Source organism: Hemitrygon akajei, chromosome 1 (assembly GCF_048418815.1).
Source record: "Hemitrygon akajei chromosome 1, sHemAka1.3, whole genome shotgun sequence".
NCBI classification, from domain to species: Eukaryota; Metazoa; Chordata; class Chondrichthyes; order Myliobatiformes; family Dasyatidae; genus Hemitrygon; species Hemitrygon akajei.
Genome location: NC_133124.1, coordinates 36,511,349 through 36,531,208, shown reverse-complemented (window position 1 = coordinate 36,531,208; position 19,860 = coordinate 36,511,349). Strand labels below are relative to the sequence as shown.

At 41.7% G+C, this 19,860-nt stretch overlaps 1 protein-coding gene across 5 annotated transcripts in view; it reads left to right on the top strand.

The window, feature by feature from the left end:
• The window catches only part of cspp1a (centrosome and spindle pole associated protein 1a), a 154,596-nt gene that overhangs the window by 118,862 nt on the left and 15,874 nt on the right, over positions 1 to 19,860 (top strand). For 4 of the 5 annotated variants that reach the window (XM_073040986.1, XM_073040978.1, XM_073041003.1 and 1 more), the window contains exons 26-30: positions 3,572 to 3,703; positions 6,998 to 7,029; positions 8,088 to 8,154; positions 8,239 to 8,348; positions 18,077 to 18,212. In XM_073040986.1, coding sequence (XP_072897087.1) covers positions 3,572 to 3,703; positions 6,998 to 7,029; positions 8,088 to 8,154; positions 8,239 to 8,348; positions 18,077 to 18,212 — 477 coding nt within the window. The remainder of the gene's footprint in view (positions 1 to 3,571; positions 3,704 to 6,997; positions 7,030 to 8,087; positions 8,155 to 8,238; positions 8,349 to 18,076; positions 18,213 to 19,860) is intronic. The other variant, XM_073040996.1, reaches the window with a different exon arrangement.

Here is a 19,860-nt window from a genome sequence, read left to right as displayed (position 1 = left end):
AAGTAAATGTCAAAGGCTTTCACAAATATTCAAAAAAAAATTAAAACTAAAATTATAGTTTGAAATAAAATACTACCAATCCTTATGTTCTTAGAAATTTTACTGGAATAGCTGTTTAACTGTCAGAGCTTCACAGATCAAGTAATCTGTGACAAGCAACTTAACCCCAGCTCCAAGTCTAACACTCTACAAGGCACAAATTGGGAGTGCAATTGTCAAGTGTCAGTTGTCAATACTTTTTGACATTCTACCTGGTTGAGTATAATTTTAGTAACATACAGGAAGCATTTCAGAACAAAGCAGCCTACTTGATTGGCACTTCATCCACCAGCCTAAACATTCACATCATTATTGGCGCACTAAGATTGGAATATGCATAATCTTTAAAGTGAAGTAAAGTAAAGCATTGGAATTTAGAATATAAAAGCAAGGAGATAATGCTGAGGCTTTATAAGACACGAGCTAGGCCACACTTGGAGTATTGTCAACAGTTTTGGAACCCCATATCTTAGGAAAGATCTGTTGTCAATCCAGAAAAGGTTCATGAGGATGAGTCCAGGGAATGAAAGGGTTAACATATGGAGTGTTTGGTAGTTTTGGGCCTGTACTCACTGGAATTTAGAAGAATGCGGGCGATCTCATTGAACCTACCGAATGTTGTAAGGGCTAGATAAGGTGGATGTGGAGAGGATGCTGGGTGTATCCAGAACTAGAGGGCACAGCCTCAAAATTGAGGAGTGACATTTTAGAATAGGAGGAGGAATTTTTTATAGCCAGAGAGTAGTGATTCTGTGGAATGTTCTGCCACAGACTATGGTGGAGACCAGGACCCTGGGTATATTTAAAGTGTAAGTTGATTGTTACCTGATTGGTCAGGGTATCAAAGGATTTGGGGGGGAGGCAGGTGTATGGGGTTGTGTGGGATCCAGGATCAGCCATGATAGAATGACAGAGCAGACTCAATGGGATGAATGGTCTAATTCTGCTCCTGTGTCTTATGGTCTTAATCTACTTCACCAACATTGACCTGTACGTGATTTGAATGTGTAAGGAGTAAGTTGGGTGATTATGTATCACCCAATGGTGATCTTAAACTACAGGGTGCTATTGATGAGTTGGTAAAATTGGTTTAGAAATGGCAAAAGCAGTTTAATCCATATAAATGTGAGGTAGATAACATGCTTAAGAAGGTGCTTGGGTAGCTGGCCTTCATTAGTCAGGGCATTCAATACACGAGCAGGGAGATTCTGCTCTAAGGTTACAGAACAGTGATCAAAACTCAGTTGGAGGATTGTATGCAGTTCTGGTTACAACACAATACAAAAGATGTGATAATGCTGGAGAGGATACAGAGGGGGTTGACCAGAATGTTGACTGGGATTCAGTATTTCAATTATGAGGAGAGGCTGAATCTGTTTCTCGAGACTGGTGGAGGTTAACAGGACAAGCTCCCACTACCTAAAAATGCTCCTCACGGCATATGCCTCAAATAGCCTCTGACAACTAAGTCCAACTCCTGGCCTTCTCGCATGGCTTGGCCTCTAAGCCCAGTGGAACAGTTTCTACCGACAGGATGAAGGTGGGTCCTGGTGCCTTAAAACCAGTGCTTCAGGTAGATGGAGCTCATCAGCCTGGGAAGGCAGTCCATCTAAGAGAGGGAAAACTCAGATTTCAAACCTCTGCTGCCTTGCGGCCATACCCACTCATGGGAAAGGCTTCGGGAGTAAACCCTGAGGAAAAAAACGGAGCTGGAGTCCCTAAGACAGTCCGACATTGCCTTCAACTTCTTCTGGCAACTCCTGCGATGACACTGGTGCCAAGCTGTATCGGCCCTTGCCCTTCCCTTGCACAACATCGGTGTTGTGGAGAAGGGAGACTTGCTGCATGGGCAACTGCTGGTCTTCCTTACAACCTCGCCCAGGCCTGTGCCCTGGAAACCATTCCAGGCGCAGATCCATGGTTTCGCGAGACTAATGGATGCCACCATAGAGTAAACGGCAGGAACCATTTCCTCATACCAGATATTGCAACACTGTGTGTCAGACAGAGTGGTCAGCAGCACTGGGACTCCACAGGGGACTGTCCTGTCTCCCTTTCTCTTCACCATCTACACCTCGGACTTCAATTACTGCACAGAGTCTTGCCATCTTCAGAAGTTTTCTGATGACTCTGCCATAGTTAGATGCATCAGCAAGGGAGATGAGGCTGAGTACAGGGCTACGGTGGGAAACTTTGTCACATGGTGTGAGCAGAATCATCTGCAGCTTAATGTGAAAAAGTCTAAGGAGCTGGTGATGGACCTGAGGAGGGCTAAGGCACTGGTGACCCCTGTTTCCATCCAAGGGGTCAGTGTGGACATGGTGGAAGATTACAAATACCTGGGGATACGAATTGACAATAAACTGGACTGGCCAAAGAACACTGAGGCTGTCTACAAGAAGGGTCAGAGCCAACTCTATTTCCTGAGGAGACTGAGGTCCTTTAACATCTGCCGGACGATGCTGAGGATGTTCTACGAGTCTGTGGTGGCCAGTGCTATCATGTTTGCTGTTGTGTGCTGGGGCAGCAGGCTGAGGGTAGCAGACACCAATGGAATCAACAAACTCATTTGTAAGGCCAGTGATGTTGTGGGGGTGGAACTGGACTGTCTGACGGTGGTGTCTGAAAAGAGGATGCTGTCCCAGTTGCATGCCATCTTGGACAATGTCTCCCATCCACTCCATAATGTACTGGTTAGGCACAGGAGTACATTCAGCCAGAGACTCATTCCACTGAGATGTAACACTGAGCGTCGTAAGAAGTCATTCCTACCTGTGGCCATCAAACTTTACAACTCCTCCTTCAGAGTGTCAGACACCCTGAGCCGATAGGATGGTCCTGGACTTACTTCCATTTGGCATAATTTACCTATTATTTAATTATTTATGGTTTTATATTGCTATATTTCTACACTATTCTTGGGTGATGCGACTGTAACGAAACCCAATTTCCCTTGGGATCAATAAAGTATGTCTGTCTGTGTGTCTGTCTGATAAGGCTGGAGGGCCATTGATTCAGAGTAAGATAAGGAAATTAGAGGGGATATGAGTGGATTCTTTCTTACCCAGCGAATAGTATAGCTGGAAATACTGCTTGTAAGAGTGATGGAAGCAGTGTTGTAGATTGCATTAGACACTTGAATCATGTAGCCATAGAGGGGTATGGGCAAAGTGCTGAAAGATGGGATTAATATAAACAGCTGTCCATTAGTTGGCAGATATATTGGGCCAAGTGGCCTGTTTTCATGCTGTATAACATGTTTCCTGGCTTGGAAATGTCGTGCACTGTAATTGTACTTTTACTACAGGAATAACAATATTTGGAAAAAGCACTTTCTACCCGCTTCCCAAAGGTAATTGAAGATAGGCATTATACCACATCTCATCAATAATTATAAACTCTCCTCAACACTCAGAAAAATATTTAACTTGATTATGAGTTTCTTAAGGGATAGTGACTTGATTTTTACAATATTTTGTAGCTTTTGGAATTTGTAACTGGATTGTTCCTTTTGTAACTTCCTACTAATTAGATTCAGCAACACGTGCTCAAGTAAGACAAATGTATCCAGACCCTCCAAGTGATAATAACACACTGGAGATTCAACAGGAGGCCTTATTAAGAGAGCAGAAGAAGAAACTGGATGGTATGAAAAGGAAAGCAGGTCAGTGCTAATAATCAACTAATAACTTAACAGAATCAAAATCAGGTTTATTATCACTGGCATGTGTCGTGAAATTTGTTAACTTAGCAGCAGCAGTTCAATGCAATAGCTAATATAGAAGAAGAACAAATGAATAAACCAACAAACAAGTAAATCAGTTACAGTAGATGTATATTGAATAGATTGAAAATTGTGCAAAAACAGAAATAATATTTATTAAAAAAGTGAAGTAGTGTTCACAGGTTCATTGTCCATTTAGGAATCAGATGGCAGAGGGGAAGAAGCTGTTCCTGAATTGCTGAGTGTGTGCCTTCAGGCTTCTGTACCTCCTACCTGATGGTAACAGTGTGAAAAGGGCAAGCCCTGGGTGCTGGAGGTTCTTAATAATGGACGCTGCGTTTCTGAGACACCGCTCCTTGAAGATGTCTTGGGTACTTTGTAGGGTAGTACCGAAGATGGAGCCGAATAAATTTACAACCTTCTGTAGCTTCTTTCGGTCCTGTACGGTAGCCCCCCCTCCCCCCCCACAACCCCACTCCCATACCAGACAGTGATGCACGCTGTCAGAATTCTCTCCACAGTACATCTATTGAAGTTTTTGAGCGTTTTTGTTGACATACCAAATCTCTTCAAACTTAAACAGTTCCCATCTCTCTTAACTTTCTGACCTTACTTAAGCGAAACCCAGAATGAACATCCAGGGTAAATGACAAATTTGGATTCTGAAATTTCCTACTCATAGAACCATAGAGGACAGAAAGTAGGGTTTGTTATTCTGGAGGGACTGCTGTTACTAGTGGTGTTCCACAAAGATTGGTGCTGATACCTTTGTTGTTTGGACAAAAATGTAGATGGATGGATTACCAAATTTGGAATGATGCCAATATTGGTGGAGTTGTAGACAGTGCAAAAGATTTAGATCAGCCACAATACTGTGCAAAAGTCTTAGGCACATGTATATAACTGGCAACACACACAAAATGCTGGAGGAACCCAGGCAGAGTACAGTTGACCTTTCAGGCTGAGACCCTTCTGCAGGACTGATTATTCATGGAGAGAATGTGCCGGATTGTCCATAGTGGATAACAGTTTGCTTATGACCTCCTCTCCTCCACTAACTCAAAACAGTCCAGGTTGTAGCCAAGGACGGATCCGGCCTTTTTGATGAGTTTATTTAGTCTTTTTGCATCACCGGCACTGATGCTGCCCCCCCCCCCCAATATAAAGCTGCAAAGTAGACTGCACACGCTGCAACAAACTGGTAAAAGATCCCCAGCATTCTGCTGTACATTTGGAAGGATCTCACCTTCCTTAGAAAATAGAGTCTGCTCATCCCCTTCTTGTAAACTGCCTTGGTGTTGGTTTTCCAGTCAAGTCTGATGACGAGGTGAACACCAAAGTATTTGTACTCCTTCACCACTGCAACTTCTCCCTTAATGTATACAGGACTTATCACAGTTCTTTTCCTCCTAAAAACTATCACCATCTCCCTGGTTTTGGCCACATTCAGGAGCTGCTGATTCCTCCCGCACCACTCCACAAACTTGTCCACCAGTTCTCTGTACTCTGACTCCTGCCCATCTGTGGTACACCCAACCACCGCAGAGTTACCAGAGAGCTTCTGCAAGTGGCAAGACTCAGATTTGTACTTAAAGTCTGAGGTGTACAGTGTGAACAGAAACAGAGACAGGACAGTCCCTTGTGGTGCTCCAGTGCCACTCACCACCATCTCAGACAGGGAACTACCCAGCCATACAAACTGGGGTCTCTATCTGTCAGGTGGTCAGTAATCCAGGAGATAGTGGATTTGTCTATGCCTGTCCTTTGCAGCTTCTCACTCAGAAGAAGTGGCTAGATTGTATTGAAGGCACTAGAGAAATCAAAAAATGTGATTCTCACAATGCCACCTGCATCATCCAGGTAGGAGTGAGCTCTCTGCAACAGGTAGGTGATGGCGTCATCCGCTCCCACATGTAAACTGTAGAGGGTCCAATGAAGATCTCGCCTGCAGTCCAAGCTAAGTTAGGACCAACCTCTCCAGCACCTTCATCACATGAGATGTGAGGGCAATTGCTCTGTAGTCAGTAAGATCAATACATAAATGTTGTTTTGTATTTTATGTGATGCCAGGACATTTTAACCTTTTAGGTTACTTAAATTCTGTTCCTACAACTCCAATTACAGATGATTAATTTATTTCTGTGTTAAGTAGTGGTACCTTTGTCCCCCATCTTTAACAAATAAGAATCAGGATTATATCTTTCACATTGGGGAAAAGGAAGTTTGTGAATTGTCACTTCTTGATCATTGGACCTAATATTAGTATAAGTATTAAGATCAGGTGCATTTTCATGTGAAAATTGAACTTCAAAATAAAACCAAAACATAATATTTAGTAATTTTTTTGTTATTATGAGCAATCGTGAATAATAGCCAGATCAGAAATGCTGATCAAGTCAACTAGTTCCCAAGGAGAGCACTGAGAGGCCAATCAGATGGTTCACTGCTGCTCAGCAATAGAACATAAAAAAATCATATGTACAATTAAGAAACATTAAAAAAAAGTAGAAATACTAGAGTCATGATGAAGACTGCTGGAGAGAAACATTTTTTGCACATGCTGTCCTCCATAATTCAGAGAAACTGAAGGATAAGGTTACAGGGTGACAAAACATGACAGGAGCACTTGGAACTAAAAATTAATCCCTACCGGGAGAAAACAGCACCTAATCTTTCCGCACTGATCTCCAGTAGTTTAAGGACTAAGTCCAGCCGGAACATAACTCACAAGTGCTCTTGAAAGTCAGGTATTAACCCTACCTGCCAACAACCAGGCATTGCCATCCTGGTCCCCTTCATGATAGCTTATGAAGAAGCATGTGACTTCCCTCCCAGAGATGATAGGTGCTTGTGTACTCGACTCATGAAGGCTTGGACCCCATCGTGGCAGATGTTTCCAACCACAGCATCTGGAAGGTTGTTTCAAATTCTGATAGCACAGTGACGGAAGCTTCTATCCAGTGTGTAAGTTCTCGCATCAGGCATAGAAACAGCATGAGCAGGCATAGATAAACTTGATCGTGTGGTGTGATCCACCAATGTCAGTTTCTAGTTTTTTTTAAAGAGTTCTGATTGAAACAATGGCTGGAATGATTTAGCAAACACTAGAATATCAAAGGATGGGCACTAACACCATCACAAATTCATACAAGTAGATAGTTGATATGGGTTAATCTCCAAAATGCCATTTTTTAACCTTTTAAAAATAATTTTTACTTTTCCCACTTTTTCTAGTTTCCAATATGAATTCACACCATATTGATTTGGTAAGTAACACAATATCATTTTGTGGTATAATTCTACCCTCTGCTAATAAGTAACAAGGTAAAAACAATATACAGCCTCCCTTCTTCATAGTTTTACAAAAATGGTTCATTTAAATTGAAGTTTGCCAACTAAATGCAATCTGGATGAGCTGATTTTTTTTGCATTTGGGAAGTGGATTAACAAAGATGCATGCTTGCACCTAATGTAGTGAATTATGCCCAATGTAATTTAATATTTTAAATCTTACACTATGCGTTTCACTGTACATTTATTCCACAAGGGCAATAAAGATTTATAATTTGGCACCATCCAACCATGCATTATTACATTTTACATAAAAATACTGCATTCACTTGTACTTTTAAAATTCAAATTTTCATGTTCTTTCTGTAAAATTATAAATGTTGTATAAAAGAAATTTTAAATACAAAACAAAAAAACTATTCATTTCTATTCCAAGATAAAATGCTGTAAATTTTTATACAGTATGTTGATGTTAAAAATGTGTATTGAGAAAGTAATTTGTTCTTTTGGAAACAAGTAGTTCTATTGTTCTATTGGCACGAACATTGACTTCTCTAACTTCCGTTAATGCCCCTCCTCCCCTTCTTACCCCATCCCTGACATACTTAGTTGTTTGCCTGTTCTCCATCTCCCTCTGGTGCTCCCCACCACCTTTCTTTCTCCTGAGGCCTCCCGTCCCATGATCCTTTCCCTTCTCCAGCTCTGTATCACTTTCGCCAATCACCTTTCCAGCTCTTAGCTTCATCCCACCCCCTCCGGTCTTCTCCTATCATTTCGCATTTCCCCCTCCCCCCACTACTTTCAAATCTCTTACTGTCTTTCCTTTCGGTTAGTCCTGACGAAGGGACTCGGCCCGAAACGTCGACAGCACTTCTCCCTATAGATGCTGCCTGGCCTGCTGTGTTCCACCAGCATTTTGTGTGTGTTGTTAGTTCTATTGTTCTTGTTCTTTTAGAAAAATTTTATATTACCTGTGATATTAACTTATATGCATATATATCCCTATTTTAATTTTGTGTGGAAACTACTCTAGCAGACCAGAGATTCACAGGAAGATTTGACAAAAAACTCATTGCTGGAATCAGAAAGTGCCTTTTTAGGTATGTGCTAAATTTTCATATTTAGATATAATTATAAAGGTACATTTTGTTTTCCCATTGATTTCATTGTGATCTCTTAAACAGGAAGTCATGGAGAAACCTTCCATTATCCTGTAGATGCTGAGACAACAACAAGTAAACTACCTCCTCGTGAGAGACGGCGTCGGAATCAAAGCAGAGAGAACTTGGAATCTGTACGTTATTGCTTTATTTAATTTTTCATTTTCTTTACATTACTTATGGTATGCGGTGTTAAAAAATACAAGATCGTCAGATTAAAATAGCCAAAAAAGATTTAAACTGGATAAAATAAATATTCTTAGTGTATTGGGTTAACTTTTTTGCAAATTGCTTTTAGCTATACAGAGGTACATTCACCATTGCTGTGCAAATAATTAATTACGTAATTAGATTTTTTTTCAGGTAGCATCCTGGTAAATCTCCTCTGCACCCTCTCCAAAGCTTCTACATCCTTCCAACAATGAAGGCTTCCAATAATGACTAATGAAGGCTGACATATGCCTTTATAACCTCCCTATTGACTTATGGGGCAACTTTGAGGGATCAATGAACATGGCCCCAAGATCCTACTGTTCCCCCAATCTGCCTTCAAGTTCAACCTTCCAAATTGTATCTCTTCACATTTTTCTGCATTGAATTCCATCTGTCACTTCTTAGCTCAGTTCTGCATCCCATCAATGTCCCATTGCAGCCTATGACAACTTTCTACACAATCCACAACACTACCAAACTTCATGCCATCTGTTAACTACCCTTCCTAACTTCCCACCCCTCTGCTTCCTCATCTGTGTCATTTATGCAAATCAATAGCAGGGGTCCCAGAAAAGATCCTTGCAGAACACCACTAGTCACTGATCTCCAAGCAAAATACTATCACCCTTTGCTTTATATGAGCAAGCCAATTTTGAATTTATGCAGCCAGCTTTCCCTGTATACCATGCCTCCTAACTTTCTGAATGAGCCTACCATAGGGAACCTTGTTGAATGCCTTACTAAAACACCACATCCACTGCTCTACCTACATCAATGTGCTTTGTCACATCCTCAAAGAGCTCAATCAGACTTGTGAGGCATGGACTGTCTTTTCACAAATCCCTGCTGACTATCCATAATCAGATGATGCTTCTCTAACTACTTGTAAGTCCTGTCTTTAAGAATCCTCTCCAAAGATCTTGACAAGATGGAAGGGAAGGGGAATTTTTCTTAAGTAGGATATTCTATAAAGTTGTCTAAGGGTCAGCATTAAGGGAATATTTGGAAGAATTTTTATTGGAAAGATCTGAGCATTTTAAGGCATAAATACTTACAAAACAGGAAAATGAAAGGAATGCAGAGTTGAAATTGCTATCAGATCACCCATGATTTTACTAAATGGCAGAGTAGGTGTGAGGAGCTGAGGATTCATATTCTGTATATTGCAAAAAATAATCGCTGGTGGTGAACTGACCAGAAATATTGACTGTTCCTTTTGCCTCCATAGAGGCTGCCTGGCTTGCTACATTCCTCTAGTAGCTTGTGCATTTGCTGCAGAGTTCAGCATATGCAATCTTGTATCTCTAATTTGTATCCCCTTCATTTCAGAACAAAAATATTCTCTAAAGGTTAGACAATTGTTTCAAATCAGAAACAAGAACAGAAAAAGCATCTATGGAAATAAAAGTATAGTTTAACATTTTTAGTTGAAGTACCTCATTCATATAAGTGAGAAAAAGATTAGTTTTAAGTTTCAGATAAGTTGGTGGGAGAGATGGATAGAAACAGAAATATCTATGATTGATTGAGCCAGAGATGCTGGAGGAGTTAGTTTAAATAGGCTGGGGAGAGGGCATGAAGCTTATGGTTGCCTTTTCAAACTGAACATAGTCAAGTTTATTGTCATTTAACTACATATATGTATATAACGTATATAACCATATAATGTATATAGAAACAAGACAAAGTTTCTCTGAACCAGTGTGTTAAGCACTGTAGTATACATAACACATGATAACTTATGAAGGTAAGGATAAAATCTATGGATGAATCATACATAAATATCAAACTAAAGTGCATTAATATAAAATATTGTAAGATATGGAACAGATTAACCAATGACACTTCAAATACGATGTGGCAGTGAATTCAGAAGCCTAGTGGCCTGGGGGAAGTTCAAATTCAAGGTTATTGTCGTCTATCTGTACATATATACAAACAAAGTTCTTCAAAACCACAGTGCACTCACATAACATACATCACACACAGCACATAAACCAATATAGTAAGTGCTACACCTGTCCCAACACCTCTTACCACCATTCAGGGCCACAAAGAGCCCTTCCAGGTGAGGCAACACTTCACTTGAGAGTCTGTTGGGATCATCTATTGCATTTGGTGCTCCCAGTGCGGCCTCCTCTACATCGGCGAGACCCAACACAGATTGGGGGACCGCTTCGTCAAGCACCTCCGCTCCGTCCGCCACAACAGACAGGATCTCCTGGTTGCCACCCACTTCAGCTCTGCTTCATATTCCCATTCGGATATGTCCATACATGGCCTCCTCTACTGCCATGATGAGGCCAAACTCAGGTTGGAGGAGCAACACCTCATATACCGTCTGGGTAGTCCCCAGCCCCTTGGCATGAACATCGAATTCTCCAACTTCCGGTAATTCCCTCCCTCCCCCTTCCCCCATCCCAGTTTCACTCTTCCAGCTGCCTGTCACCTCTCTCATGATTCTGCCTTCTACTACACAGTGCTTTCCCCTTATGTTCCTTCTTCACCTTTCCTGCCTATACCCTCCCTGCTTCCCCTCCTCCACCTTGATCTTTCCTCTGATTGGTTTTTCACCTGGCACCTACTAGCCTTCCTCTCACCCTCCCCCCACCTTCTTTATAGGGCCCCTGCCCCCTCCCTCTTAAGTCCTGACGAAGGGTCTCGACCTGAAACATTGACTGCTTGTTTCCACGGATGCTGCCTGACCTGCTGAGTTCCTCCAGCGTGTTGTATGTGTTACATAAATCGATGATGGTTAAAGTCAGTGCCACTTGGTAGTAATCATTTAGGCCAGTTACTGTTGCTCTCCTGAGCACCAGGATTACGGTAGCTGCCTTGAAGCTTGCAGGGACAGTAGACTGTTCCAGAGAGATATTAAAGATGTCCGTTAAGACCTCTATTAGCTGGGCCACACAGTCCCTTGGCACCAGACCAGGTAAGTTGTCTGGCCCTGCTGCTTTTCATGGGTTTACCCAGGCTAGCGCCCTCCTCACCTGCATTTGGGGTTAGACAGAGTGCCTGTTCCTCAGTAAGAGAGTGGGTTTTCCTCTGTCACATCATTCAGTTGGTCAAATCGTGCATAGAAAGCATTCAGCCTATCAGGAACGGAGGCGTCACTGTCACTGATGTGCAGGGTGGGCTTGTAATTGGTTATGGTTTGTATACCTTGCCACATGCTCTGCCTGTCCCTGATGTCACAAGGGTGGATTTTATGTGCGTACTCACGATTTGTCTTCCTGATGGCACGGGAGCCCATAACTAGTTAGCCCATAAAGTAATCAACCAATCTGCACTTGTTTCTTCCTATATAGTAGAGATCATAGTTTGAACACTGAATATAGTACACTGTGTAGTAAGTGTGAGTGAATTGCTGCTTCACCTGGAAAAATTGTAGATGTAATAATTCCTGCAGTCCCGTGGTTAAACACTAGGACAGAGAGTGGGTGGTTGGTTTGGATCAAAGGAAATGAAGAGCAGAGGCTTAAAGGGAATGACCCCTTTCAATTGCTGCAAGATGAGAAGGAAGATGTGTCTGGTTGTGGAATCATTTTGGCCATACCTGTAGAGAATAATCAGTTCAATAGAGTGGCTGGTAGAGTGGAAGATGAGGTGGAGAGTAACTCTATTTCTTCTCTGTCCTACAGAAATCCGAAGTGCAGGAAATAGTCAGAAAAGTGCAGCACAGATGCAGGCCCTTCAGCCCATCTAGTCTGTGCTGAACCATTTAAGCTGCCTAGTCCCATCCACCTGCTCTCAGAGCATAGCCCTCCATATCCCTACCATTCATGGAGCTATCCAAACTTCTTTTAAACGTTGAAATCGAGCTCCATTGCACCACTTGTGCTTGCAGTTCGTTCCACACTCTCACGACCCTCTGAGGGAAGGTTCCCCCCCATATTCCCTTTAAAATTTTTCACCTTTCACCCTTAACCCATGACCTCAGTGAAGAAAGTCTGCTTGCATTTACCCTATCTAAACCCCTGTCAAATTTTGTATACCTTTATCAAATCTCCCCTCAATTTTCTACATTCCAAGGAATATTCAATCTTTCAATTTATTTATTTATAATTCAATTTATTCAATCTTTCCTTATAACTTAGGTCTTCCAGTCCTGGCAACATCCTTGTAAATTTTCTCTATACTCTTTTAACATTTACATCTTTCCTGTAGGTATGTGACCAAATCTGTACACAATACTCCAAGTTAGACCTCACCAATGTCTTATACAACTTCAACATAACATCTCATCTCCTGTACTCAATAGTTTGATTTATGAAGGCCATTGTGCCAGAAACTTTCTTTACAACCCTATCTACTTGTGAAGCCACTTTCAATGAATTATGGACTTATATTTCCAGATCTCTTTGTTCTACCTCACTCCTCAATGCCCTACTGCTCACTGTGTAAGACCTACCCTAGCTGATCCTACCAGAGTGCATCACCTCGCACTTGTGTACATTAAATTCCATATGTCATTTTTCAGCCAGTCCAGATCATGCTGTAAGCTCTGATGGCTGCCTTCGCTGTCCACTACACCCCAATCTTAGTGTCATCTGCAAATTTGTTGATCCATTTAACCACATTATCATCCAGTTCATTGATAATAGATGACAAACAACAGTGGATCTAGCACTGATCCCTGCAGCAGTCCACTAGACACACGCTTCCAGTCAGAGAGGCAACTATCTATTACCACTCTCTGGCTTCTCCCACAAAGCCAATGTCTAATCCAACTCATTACGTTATCTTGAATACCAAACGATTTGAACCTTCGTGATCACCCTTCCGTGCAAGACCGTGTCAAATGCCTTACTAAAGTCCATGTAGACAACATCAACTTTCATCAACTTTCCTGGTACCTTCCTCAAAAAACTCCTACAAGGTTGGTTAAATACAACTTAACATGACAAAGCCATGCTAACTATCCCTAATTAGTCCATGTCTATCCAAATACTTATACAGCCGGCCCTCCTTATCCGCGGGGTTTGGTTCCGGGACCCCTCGCGGATACCAAAATTCACGGATGCTCAAGTCCCTTATTCAACCTGTATCAATCCAGTGGACCTTAGGACCCAGCGGAACCCCAGACCTTATTTAACCTGTCTCAGAGCGGTGGACGTTAGGACTTGGCACCAGAGCTCTGAATGCGCAGTGTTTCTGTTATTGAAAATAATCACGATCATGATTGAAAATATAGTGGAAATAATAAAGTGATCAGAAAGAGGTGAAACGCCATCGGTCATTGGAAAAGTGTTAGGCTAGGTCAGTCAACGATCGGAACAATTTTAAGGAATAAAGTGAGAAAGGCTCTGCCCCGATGAAAGCTACAATTATTACTAAGCAACGCAGTGGTTTAATCATTGGGTTTTGGGGTTTTGAGTTTTTGATCCTCCACATCAACCCGACACAGTGGAAAGCACGATCGGGAGCGATCTGTCCCGAGTCCCGAGAATTTCAGTTCCCGAGCCCGGCGTTGAAACATACATTCTTAAGTGTTTTATATGCATAGAAAGGTAAAATATATACTATATACTAAGACAAACATTTGACTAACTGATGCTAAGTAATACCGGATGTACCTGTTCCGACTTACTTAGTAAAAGAACTTACGATTTTTTTCAATTCTGATCCATGATAACCCACGCACATCCTCCCGTATACTTTAAATCATCTCTAGATTATTTATAATACCTAATACAATGTAAATGCTATGTAAAATGGTTGTTATACTGCATTGTTTAGGGAATAATGACAAGAACAAAAAGTCTGTACATGCTTGAACAACAAGTGCTGGAAGAGCACTTCCGGGTTTTCGCGATTCGCGGTTGGTTGAATTCACGCATGCGGAATCCGCGGATAAGGAGGGCTGACTGTATATCCGGTCCCTTAGAATACCTTCCAATATCTTAATAACTTTTCCACTACAAATGTCAGACTCACCAGCCAATAAGTTCCAGGTTATTTTTAAAGCCCTTCTCAAACAGCAGAACTATATTAGCTATCCTCCAGTCCTCCTGATTTCTTTTTTAAGTGTTATTTTGTATTTCTTATACTTCGTAAGTATCTAATTTGTTCCAACCTGCCTATCCCTGCTATACACACAAAGTGCTGGTGGAACGTAGCAGGCCAGGCAACATCTATAGGGAGAAGCGCTGTCGACTTTTTGGGCCAAGACCCTTTGTCAGGACTAACTGAAAGAAAAGATAGTAAGAGATTTGAAAGTAGGAGGGGGAGGGGAAATTGCAAAATGATAGGAGAAGACCAGAGGGGGTGGGGTGACGCTGAGAGCCAGAAAGGTGATTGGCAAAAGGGGTACAGAGCTAGAGAAAGGAAAGGATCATGGGACGGGAGGCCTAAGGAGAAAGAAAGGGGGAGGGGAGCACCAGAGGGAGATGGAGAACAGGCAGAGTGATGGGCAGAGAGAAAAAAAAGGAGGGGGAAAAAACTGAATATATCAGGGGTGGGGTAAGAAGGGGAGGAGGGGCATTAACGGAAGTTAGAGAAGTCAATGTTCATGCCATCAGGTTGGAGGCTACCCAGCCGGTATATAAGGTGTTGTTACTCCAACCCGATGAACACATTTGACAAACTCTATCCCATCTAGTCCTTTTATAGTATGGGAGTCCCAGTCAACATGAGGAAAGTTAAAATCACCTACTATAACAGCCTTATGTTTCCTGCAATAGTCTGTGATCTCTCTACAGATTTGTTCCTCTAAATCCTGTGGACTGCTGGGTGGTCTATAAAATAGCCCCATTAATGTGGTCAAACCTTTCTTGTTCCTCAGTTCCACCCATAAAATCTCTCTTTTAAAAGAGTTCTCCGGTCTGTCCTGACTCAGCATTGCCATGACATTTTCTCTGACTATTAATGCTACCCCTTCTCCTTTAATCTCTACTGCTTTGTCACGTTAAAACAATGGAACCCCAGACTATTGAGCTGCCAGATCTGTCCCTCCTGCAGTGAAGTCGCACTGGTGGTTACAATATAATAATTCCAGGTGTTGATCTATGCCCTGAGCTTAGCTGCCTTTCCTACGATACTACTTGCATTGAAATATTCACAGCTCAGAGCATTAATCGCACCATGCTCAACCTTTGGATTCCTGACTTTGTGGTCTTAACAACATGTCTTCACAACCTCTCCACTATCTGTTCTGGCACTCTAGATCTCATCCCCCTGCAACTGTAGTTTAATCTCTCCCACTCTGCATGAGGAACTGCTAGGATATTAGTCCCCTTCCAGTTCAGGTGCAAACCATCTCTTCTGTACAGGTCCCACCTTCCCTGGAAGAGAGCCCAATGATAAAAAAAATCTGACACCCTCCCTCCTATACCAACTCCTTAGCATCATGTTAAACTGTATGATCTTACTATTTTTGGCCTCACTAGCACATGGTATGGGTAGCAGTCCTGAGATCACAACCCTGGAGGTCCTGTCCTTTAACTTAGCACCTAATTCCCTGAACTAATTTTGCAGAGCCTCATTACTCTTCCTACCTATATAATTGGTACTTCCATGGACCACAGCCTCTGGCTGTTCATGCTCCCTCTTAAGAATGCCAAGGACTTGATTGGAGATGTTTCAGACTTTGACACTTGGGAGGCAACATTCCATCTGGGATTTTCGTTCTTGTCCACAGAACCTCCTTTCTATTTCCCTAACTAATGAATCCACATCACCACAGCTCACTTCTCCTCCCATGCCTTCTGAGTTACAGAGCCAGACTCAGTGCCAGAGACCTAACTGCTGTGACTTTCCTCTGCTAGGTCATTTTCGCCCCACTCAACAGTATCCAAAGTTAAAAAGTTAAAAAAAAAATTGAGATGTATCAAGGGCTCTGTCCCCTACACCACAATTCAAGAAAAAGGAAGACATTTCACAAAATGGTAGTGTAGTGGTTAGCAGGATGCAATTACAACTTGGATACTGGAGTCCAATTCTAGCACTGTCTGTAAAGAGTTTGTATATTCACCCCTTGGTTTCCTCTGGGTGCTCTAGTTTCCTCCCATAGTCAAAAGGCACACCGGTTAGTAGGTTAATTGGTCATTCTAAATTGTCCTATGATTAGCCTAGGGCAGGGGTGGGCAAACTTTTTGACTTGTGGGCCACAAAGGGTTCTAAAATTTGACAGGGGGGCCGGACCAGGAGCAGATGGACGGAGTGTTTTGGTAATACACCTCATAAGAGAAAATAAAATATCATGGGATATGTAGAAAACATGTGCTTTAATTTCAATTGAAAATGAACAAATGCATTACAACAAAATATCTGTCTTTGAAGTCCCATGGTATTTAGCTATTTATTGAAATGACTTTTAAAACACTGAAAATTAAATGAATAAAATACAGCTTTTTTTAATAGTAACAGTTATTATTTTAAAGCACTGAGAATTCTGTTATCCTTCAAGATATTATCATCATCACTCTCCTCCTGACTGTCTTTATTTCAAAAACGATAGGAGATGCAGGTCTACTTGTCCTGCTCCTTCTTATTCAATTGTCCCCTGTGCCAAAACTCAACAACGACCAGCACAAGGACAGAACAGTGACAGCGTGCCAGTATGCGGAGCGCGTTATTTGATCTGGAGTGCATTTTTTATTTTGAGAACGTACGTGCACCTGCGCACTACTCATGTCCATCACTTAACAGAAATGACATGTAACATGTAAGGCTTATTGAAAAAAATAACTCCAGAATTGCGGGGAAAAAACGTTAACAAGGTTTATTAATATAATTTCATCAAGTTCTGCGGGCCGGATTAAAAAGCTTAACGGGCCGCATATGGCCCCCGGGCCGTAGTTTGCCCATGCCTGGCCTAAGGGGTAGATAGGTGGGCTGCTGGGTGGTGTGGCTTGTTGGGCCAGAAAGGCCTGATCTGCGCTGTCTCTCTAACTAAACGTGTGTGGAACGTCACATCAAAGGAGAAAATATGACAGAGATTGTGAATTGGGGGAATGGATATAAAATCCTTGCAGCTTTGACAATTTTTGGATTGAATTAGAGTTAGCTTAATGCCAGACATCCTTTTGTTCTAAATATAGAATGGTGATTTTATTATATATTCTTGGCAGAACTGTTAGATATTTTGGTGATTCAAAGTTCAAAGTAAATGTATTATCAATGTATGTGTATGTTCATACACCCTGAAGTTCATTTTCTTGCAGACAATCACGGTTGATACAAGAAACACAATAGAATCAATGAAAAAACGTCCCCAACAGGACAGATAGACAACCAATGTGCCAAAAAAGAACTATAAAAATAACGAGAATTTAAATAATAATAATAAATAAATAAGCAATAAATATCAAGAACCTGAGAGAAGAGTCCTTGAATGTGAGTAAATAGGTTGTGGGAACAGTTCAGTGATGAGACGAGTTAAGTTATCCTCTCTGGTTCAAGAGCCTGATGGTGAAGGGTGATAACTGTTCCTGAACCTGCAAAGAATTTACAAACACTGCACTACAAAGAATTTGGAAGCTTTGCGAGTACAAATTAACGTCATTAATCAGTAAAATCATTAATCCAGTACAGGCAGGACTTAAAGTGGTACTGGATGGCAGTTTTTCTATACTATAGTGGGATTTATGTGTTTTAATTCACTTGTTTGCTATATTACTACTCCTTTATTGTTTAATTTTTAAAGGAAGGTCATCCTGCTGTGCAACCCATATCACAGCCAGATTCCATCTCTCTGCACTCTGTGTCCAGTTTTAATTTGGATCAAGTAAGAGCCAGAAATGAACAGCGAATGAAACGATTGCAAGATCTTCAGCATTCAGGTAAAATGCAGAAGCTATTTAAAACTGTAAAATGTAGTTTATATTCTCATACAAAATTTGACATCATTGCACTGAAGTTAAGGGAACCTACTGAAATTTTCCTTTAAAGTCAAAAGCAAGATCAATGTGGAGCAAACTGATAGATGTTGTGCTTTTTCAGTGTCAATCATTTGTCATGCGCAGATGCTGTGATAAACCTACTTGCAGCAGCATCACAGGCACATAGCATCATGTAAACAGGATTCACAAGAAAATCTAATTATCTGCAAGTTTTACTAATTCTAACACAATTATAAACACCAATTTAGTGCAAAATCATTATAGTATTGCTAAACAGTAGTGATTAGGTTTTGTCGGTCAGAATGAAATGGTTGAGGGAAGTAACTGTTTATGAACCTGGTTGCGTAAGGTTTCTGTACCTCCTTCCTGATGGTAGCTGTGATAAGATGGCATGGCCCAGATGGTGACTGTTTTTGATAATGAATGTTGCCTTTGTTACGAACCCCGTAACTGGGTCACTTACCAGCAAAGATAGAGAGGTCCGTTGAAGTCTGATGGTACTATTTTTAACAGTATTTATTGGTAAAAATACACAAAAATAATATCAAGGCAAACATACAGATAATATACGTTGTCAATACTAAATCTAAAAGTGCGGGTATAATAATAATCAATAAGAAATAGCTCTGTCGTTGTCTAGGGGATAATGTATTGTCCGATGGAAATATAAAAGTCACTCAGTTCATGCAGGCTGCAGCCTTTGGTTGGAGAGAGAGAGAGGTTTTGAGAAACTTGCCGGCTTTTCCTTTTATGATTTCGATCCTTCGGGAGTCCTGTTGGTGTGGCCGTTCACTTGTGGCCTCTCCTTTAGCTAAAGCCGTTCTTCCGTGGTGAGGCCGCCAATCCCAGGCAAGAGAAAGGACGCACACGAGCCCCCCACCGGCTGTCGCTATTAAACGCTGTCACGGGATTTCTAGCGTTTCTCCTGGTGCGTCTAAAGGGGTTGTTCCCCAGACCCTCTTTTATCCTTACTCACGGGGTCTCAGATGTCAATCAGGTTGGGATGATGCAATCCCTCAACCAGCCCACTCTGGTCATCCCCTGAGGGCTTCAATGAATAGTACAGTACTCAATACACAATTCCGTCTCCAAGAGACAATGGCCGTTATCCGTGGCTTTGTCTCGCTGAGGCCAGGACACATTCCAAAACCTTGTGGATTCTCTCTCATTTCCTGGGTCCCAGACCCGAATTAATAGCGATCTTGCGATTCTCAAAAAGGAGGGGGCGACTTTGTACCCTTCGGCCCCTCGGAGTTGTGGCACATTCGTAACACCTTCTTGAGGCAGTGCTTCTTGTAGATGCTGCCAGTGGTAGGGAGGGATGTGCCTGTGATGTTTTGAGCAGAATCTACTATTCTCTGTAGCTTCTTGCATTCCTGTGCATTAGAACTGCTATACCAGACCATGATGCACCCAGTCAGGGTACTTACAACAGTACATTTGTAGAAGTTTGTTAGAAAGTTCGATGAGAAGATGAAACTTGTTAAGCTCAGAAAGTAAAGACTCTCATGTGCTTCCTTCTGATTGCATCTATATGCTGGGCCCAAGACAGGTCAGTTGCTATGTTAACAGCCAGGTATTCAAAGCT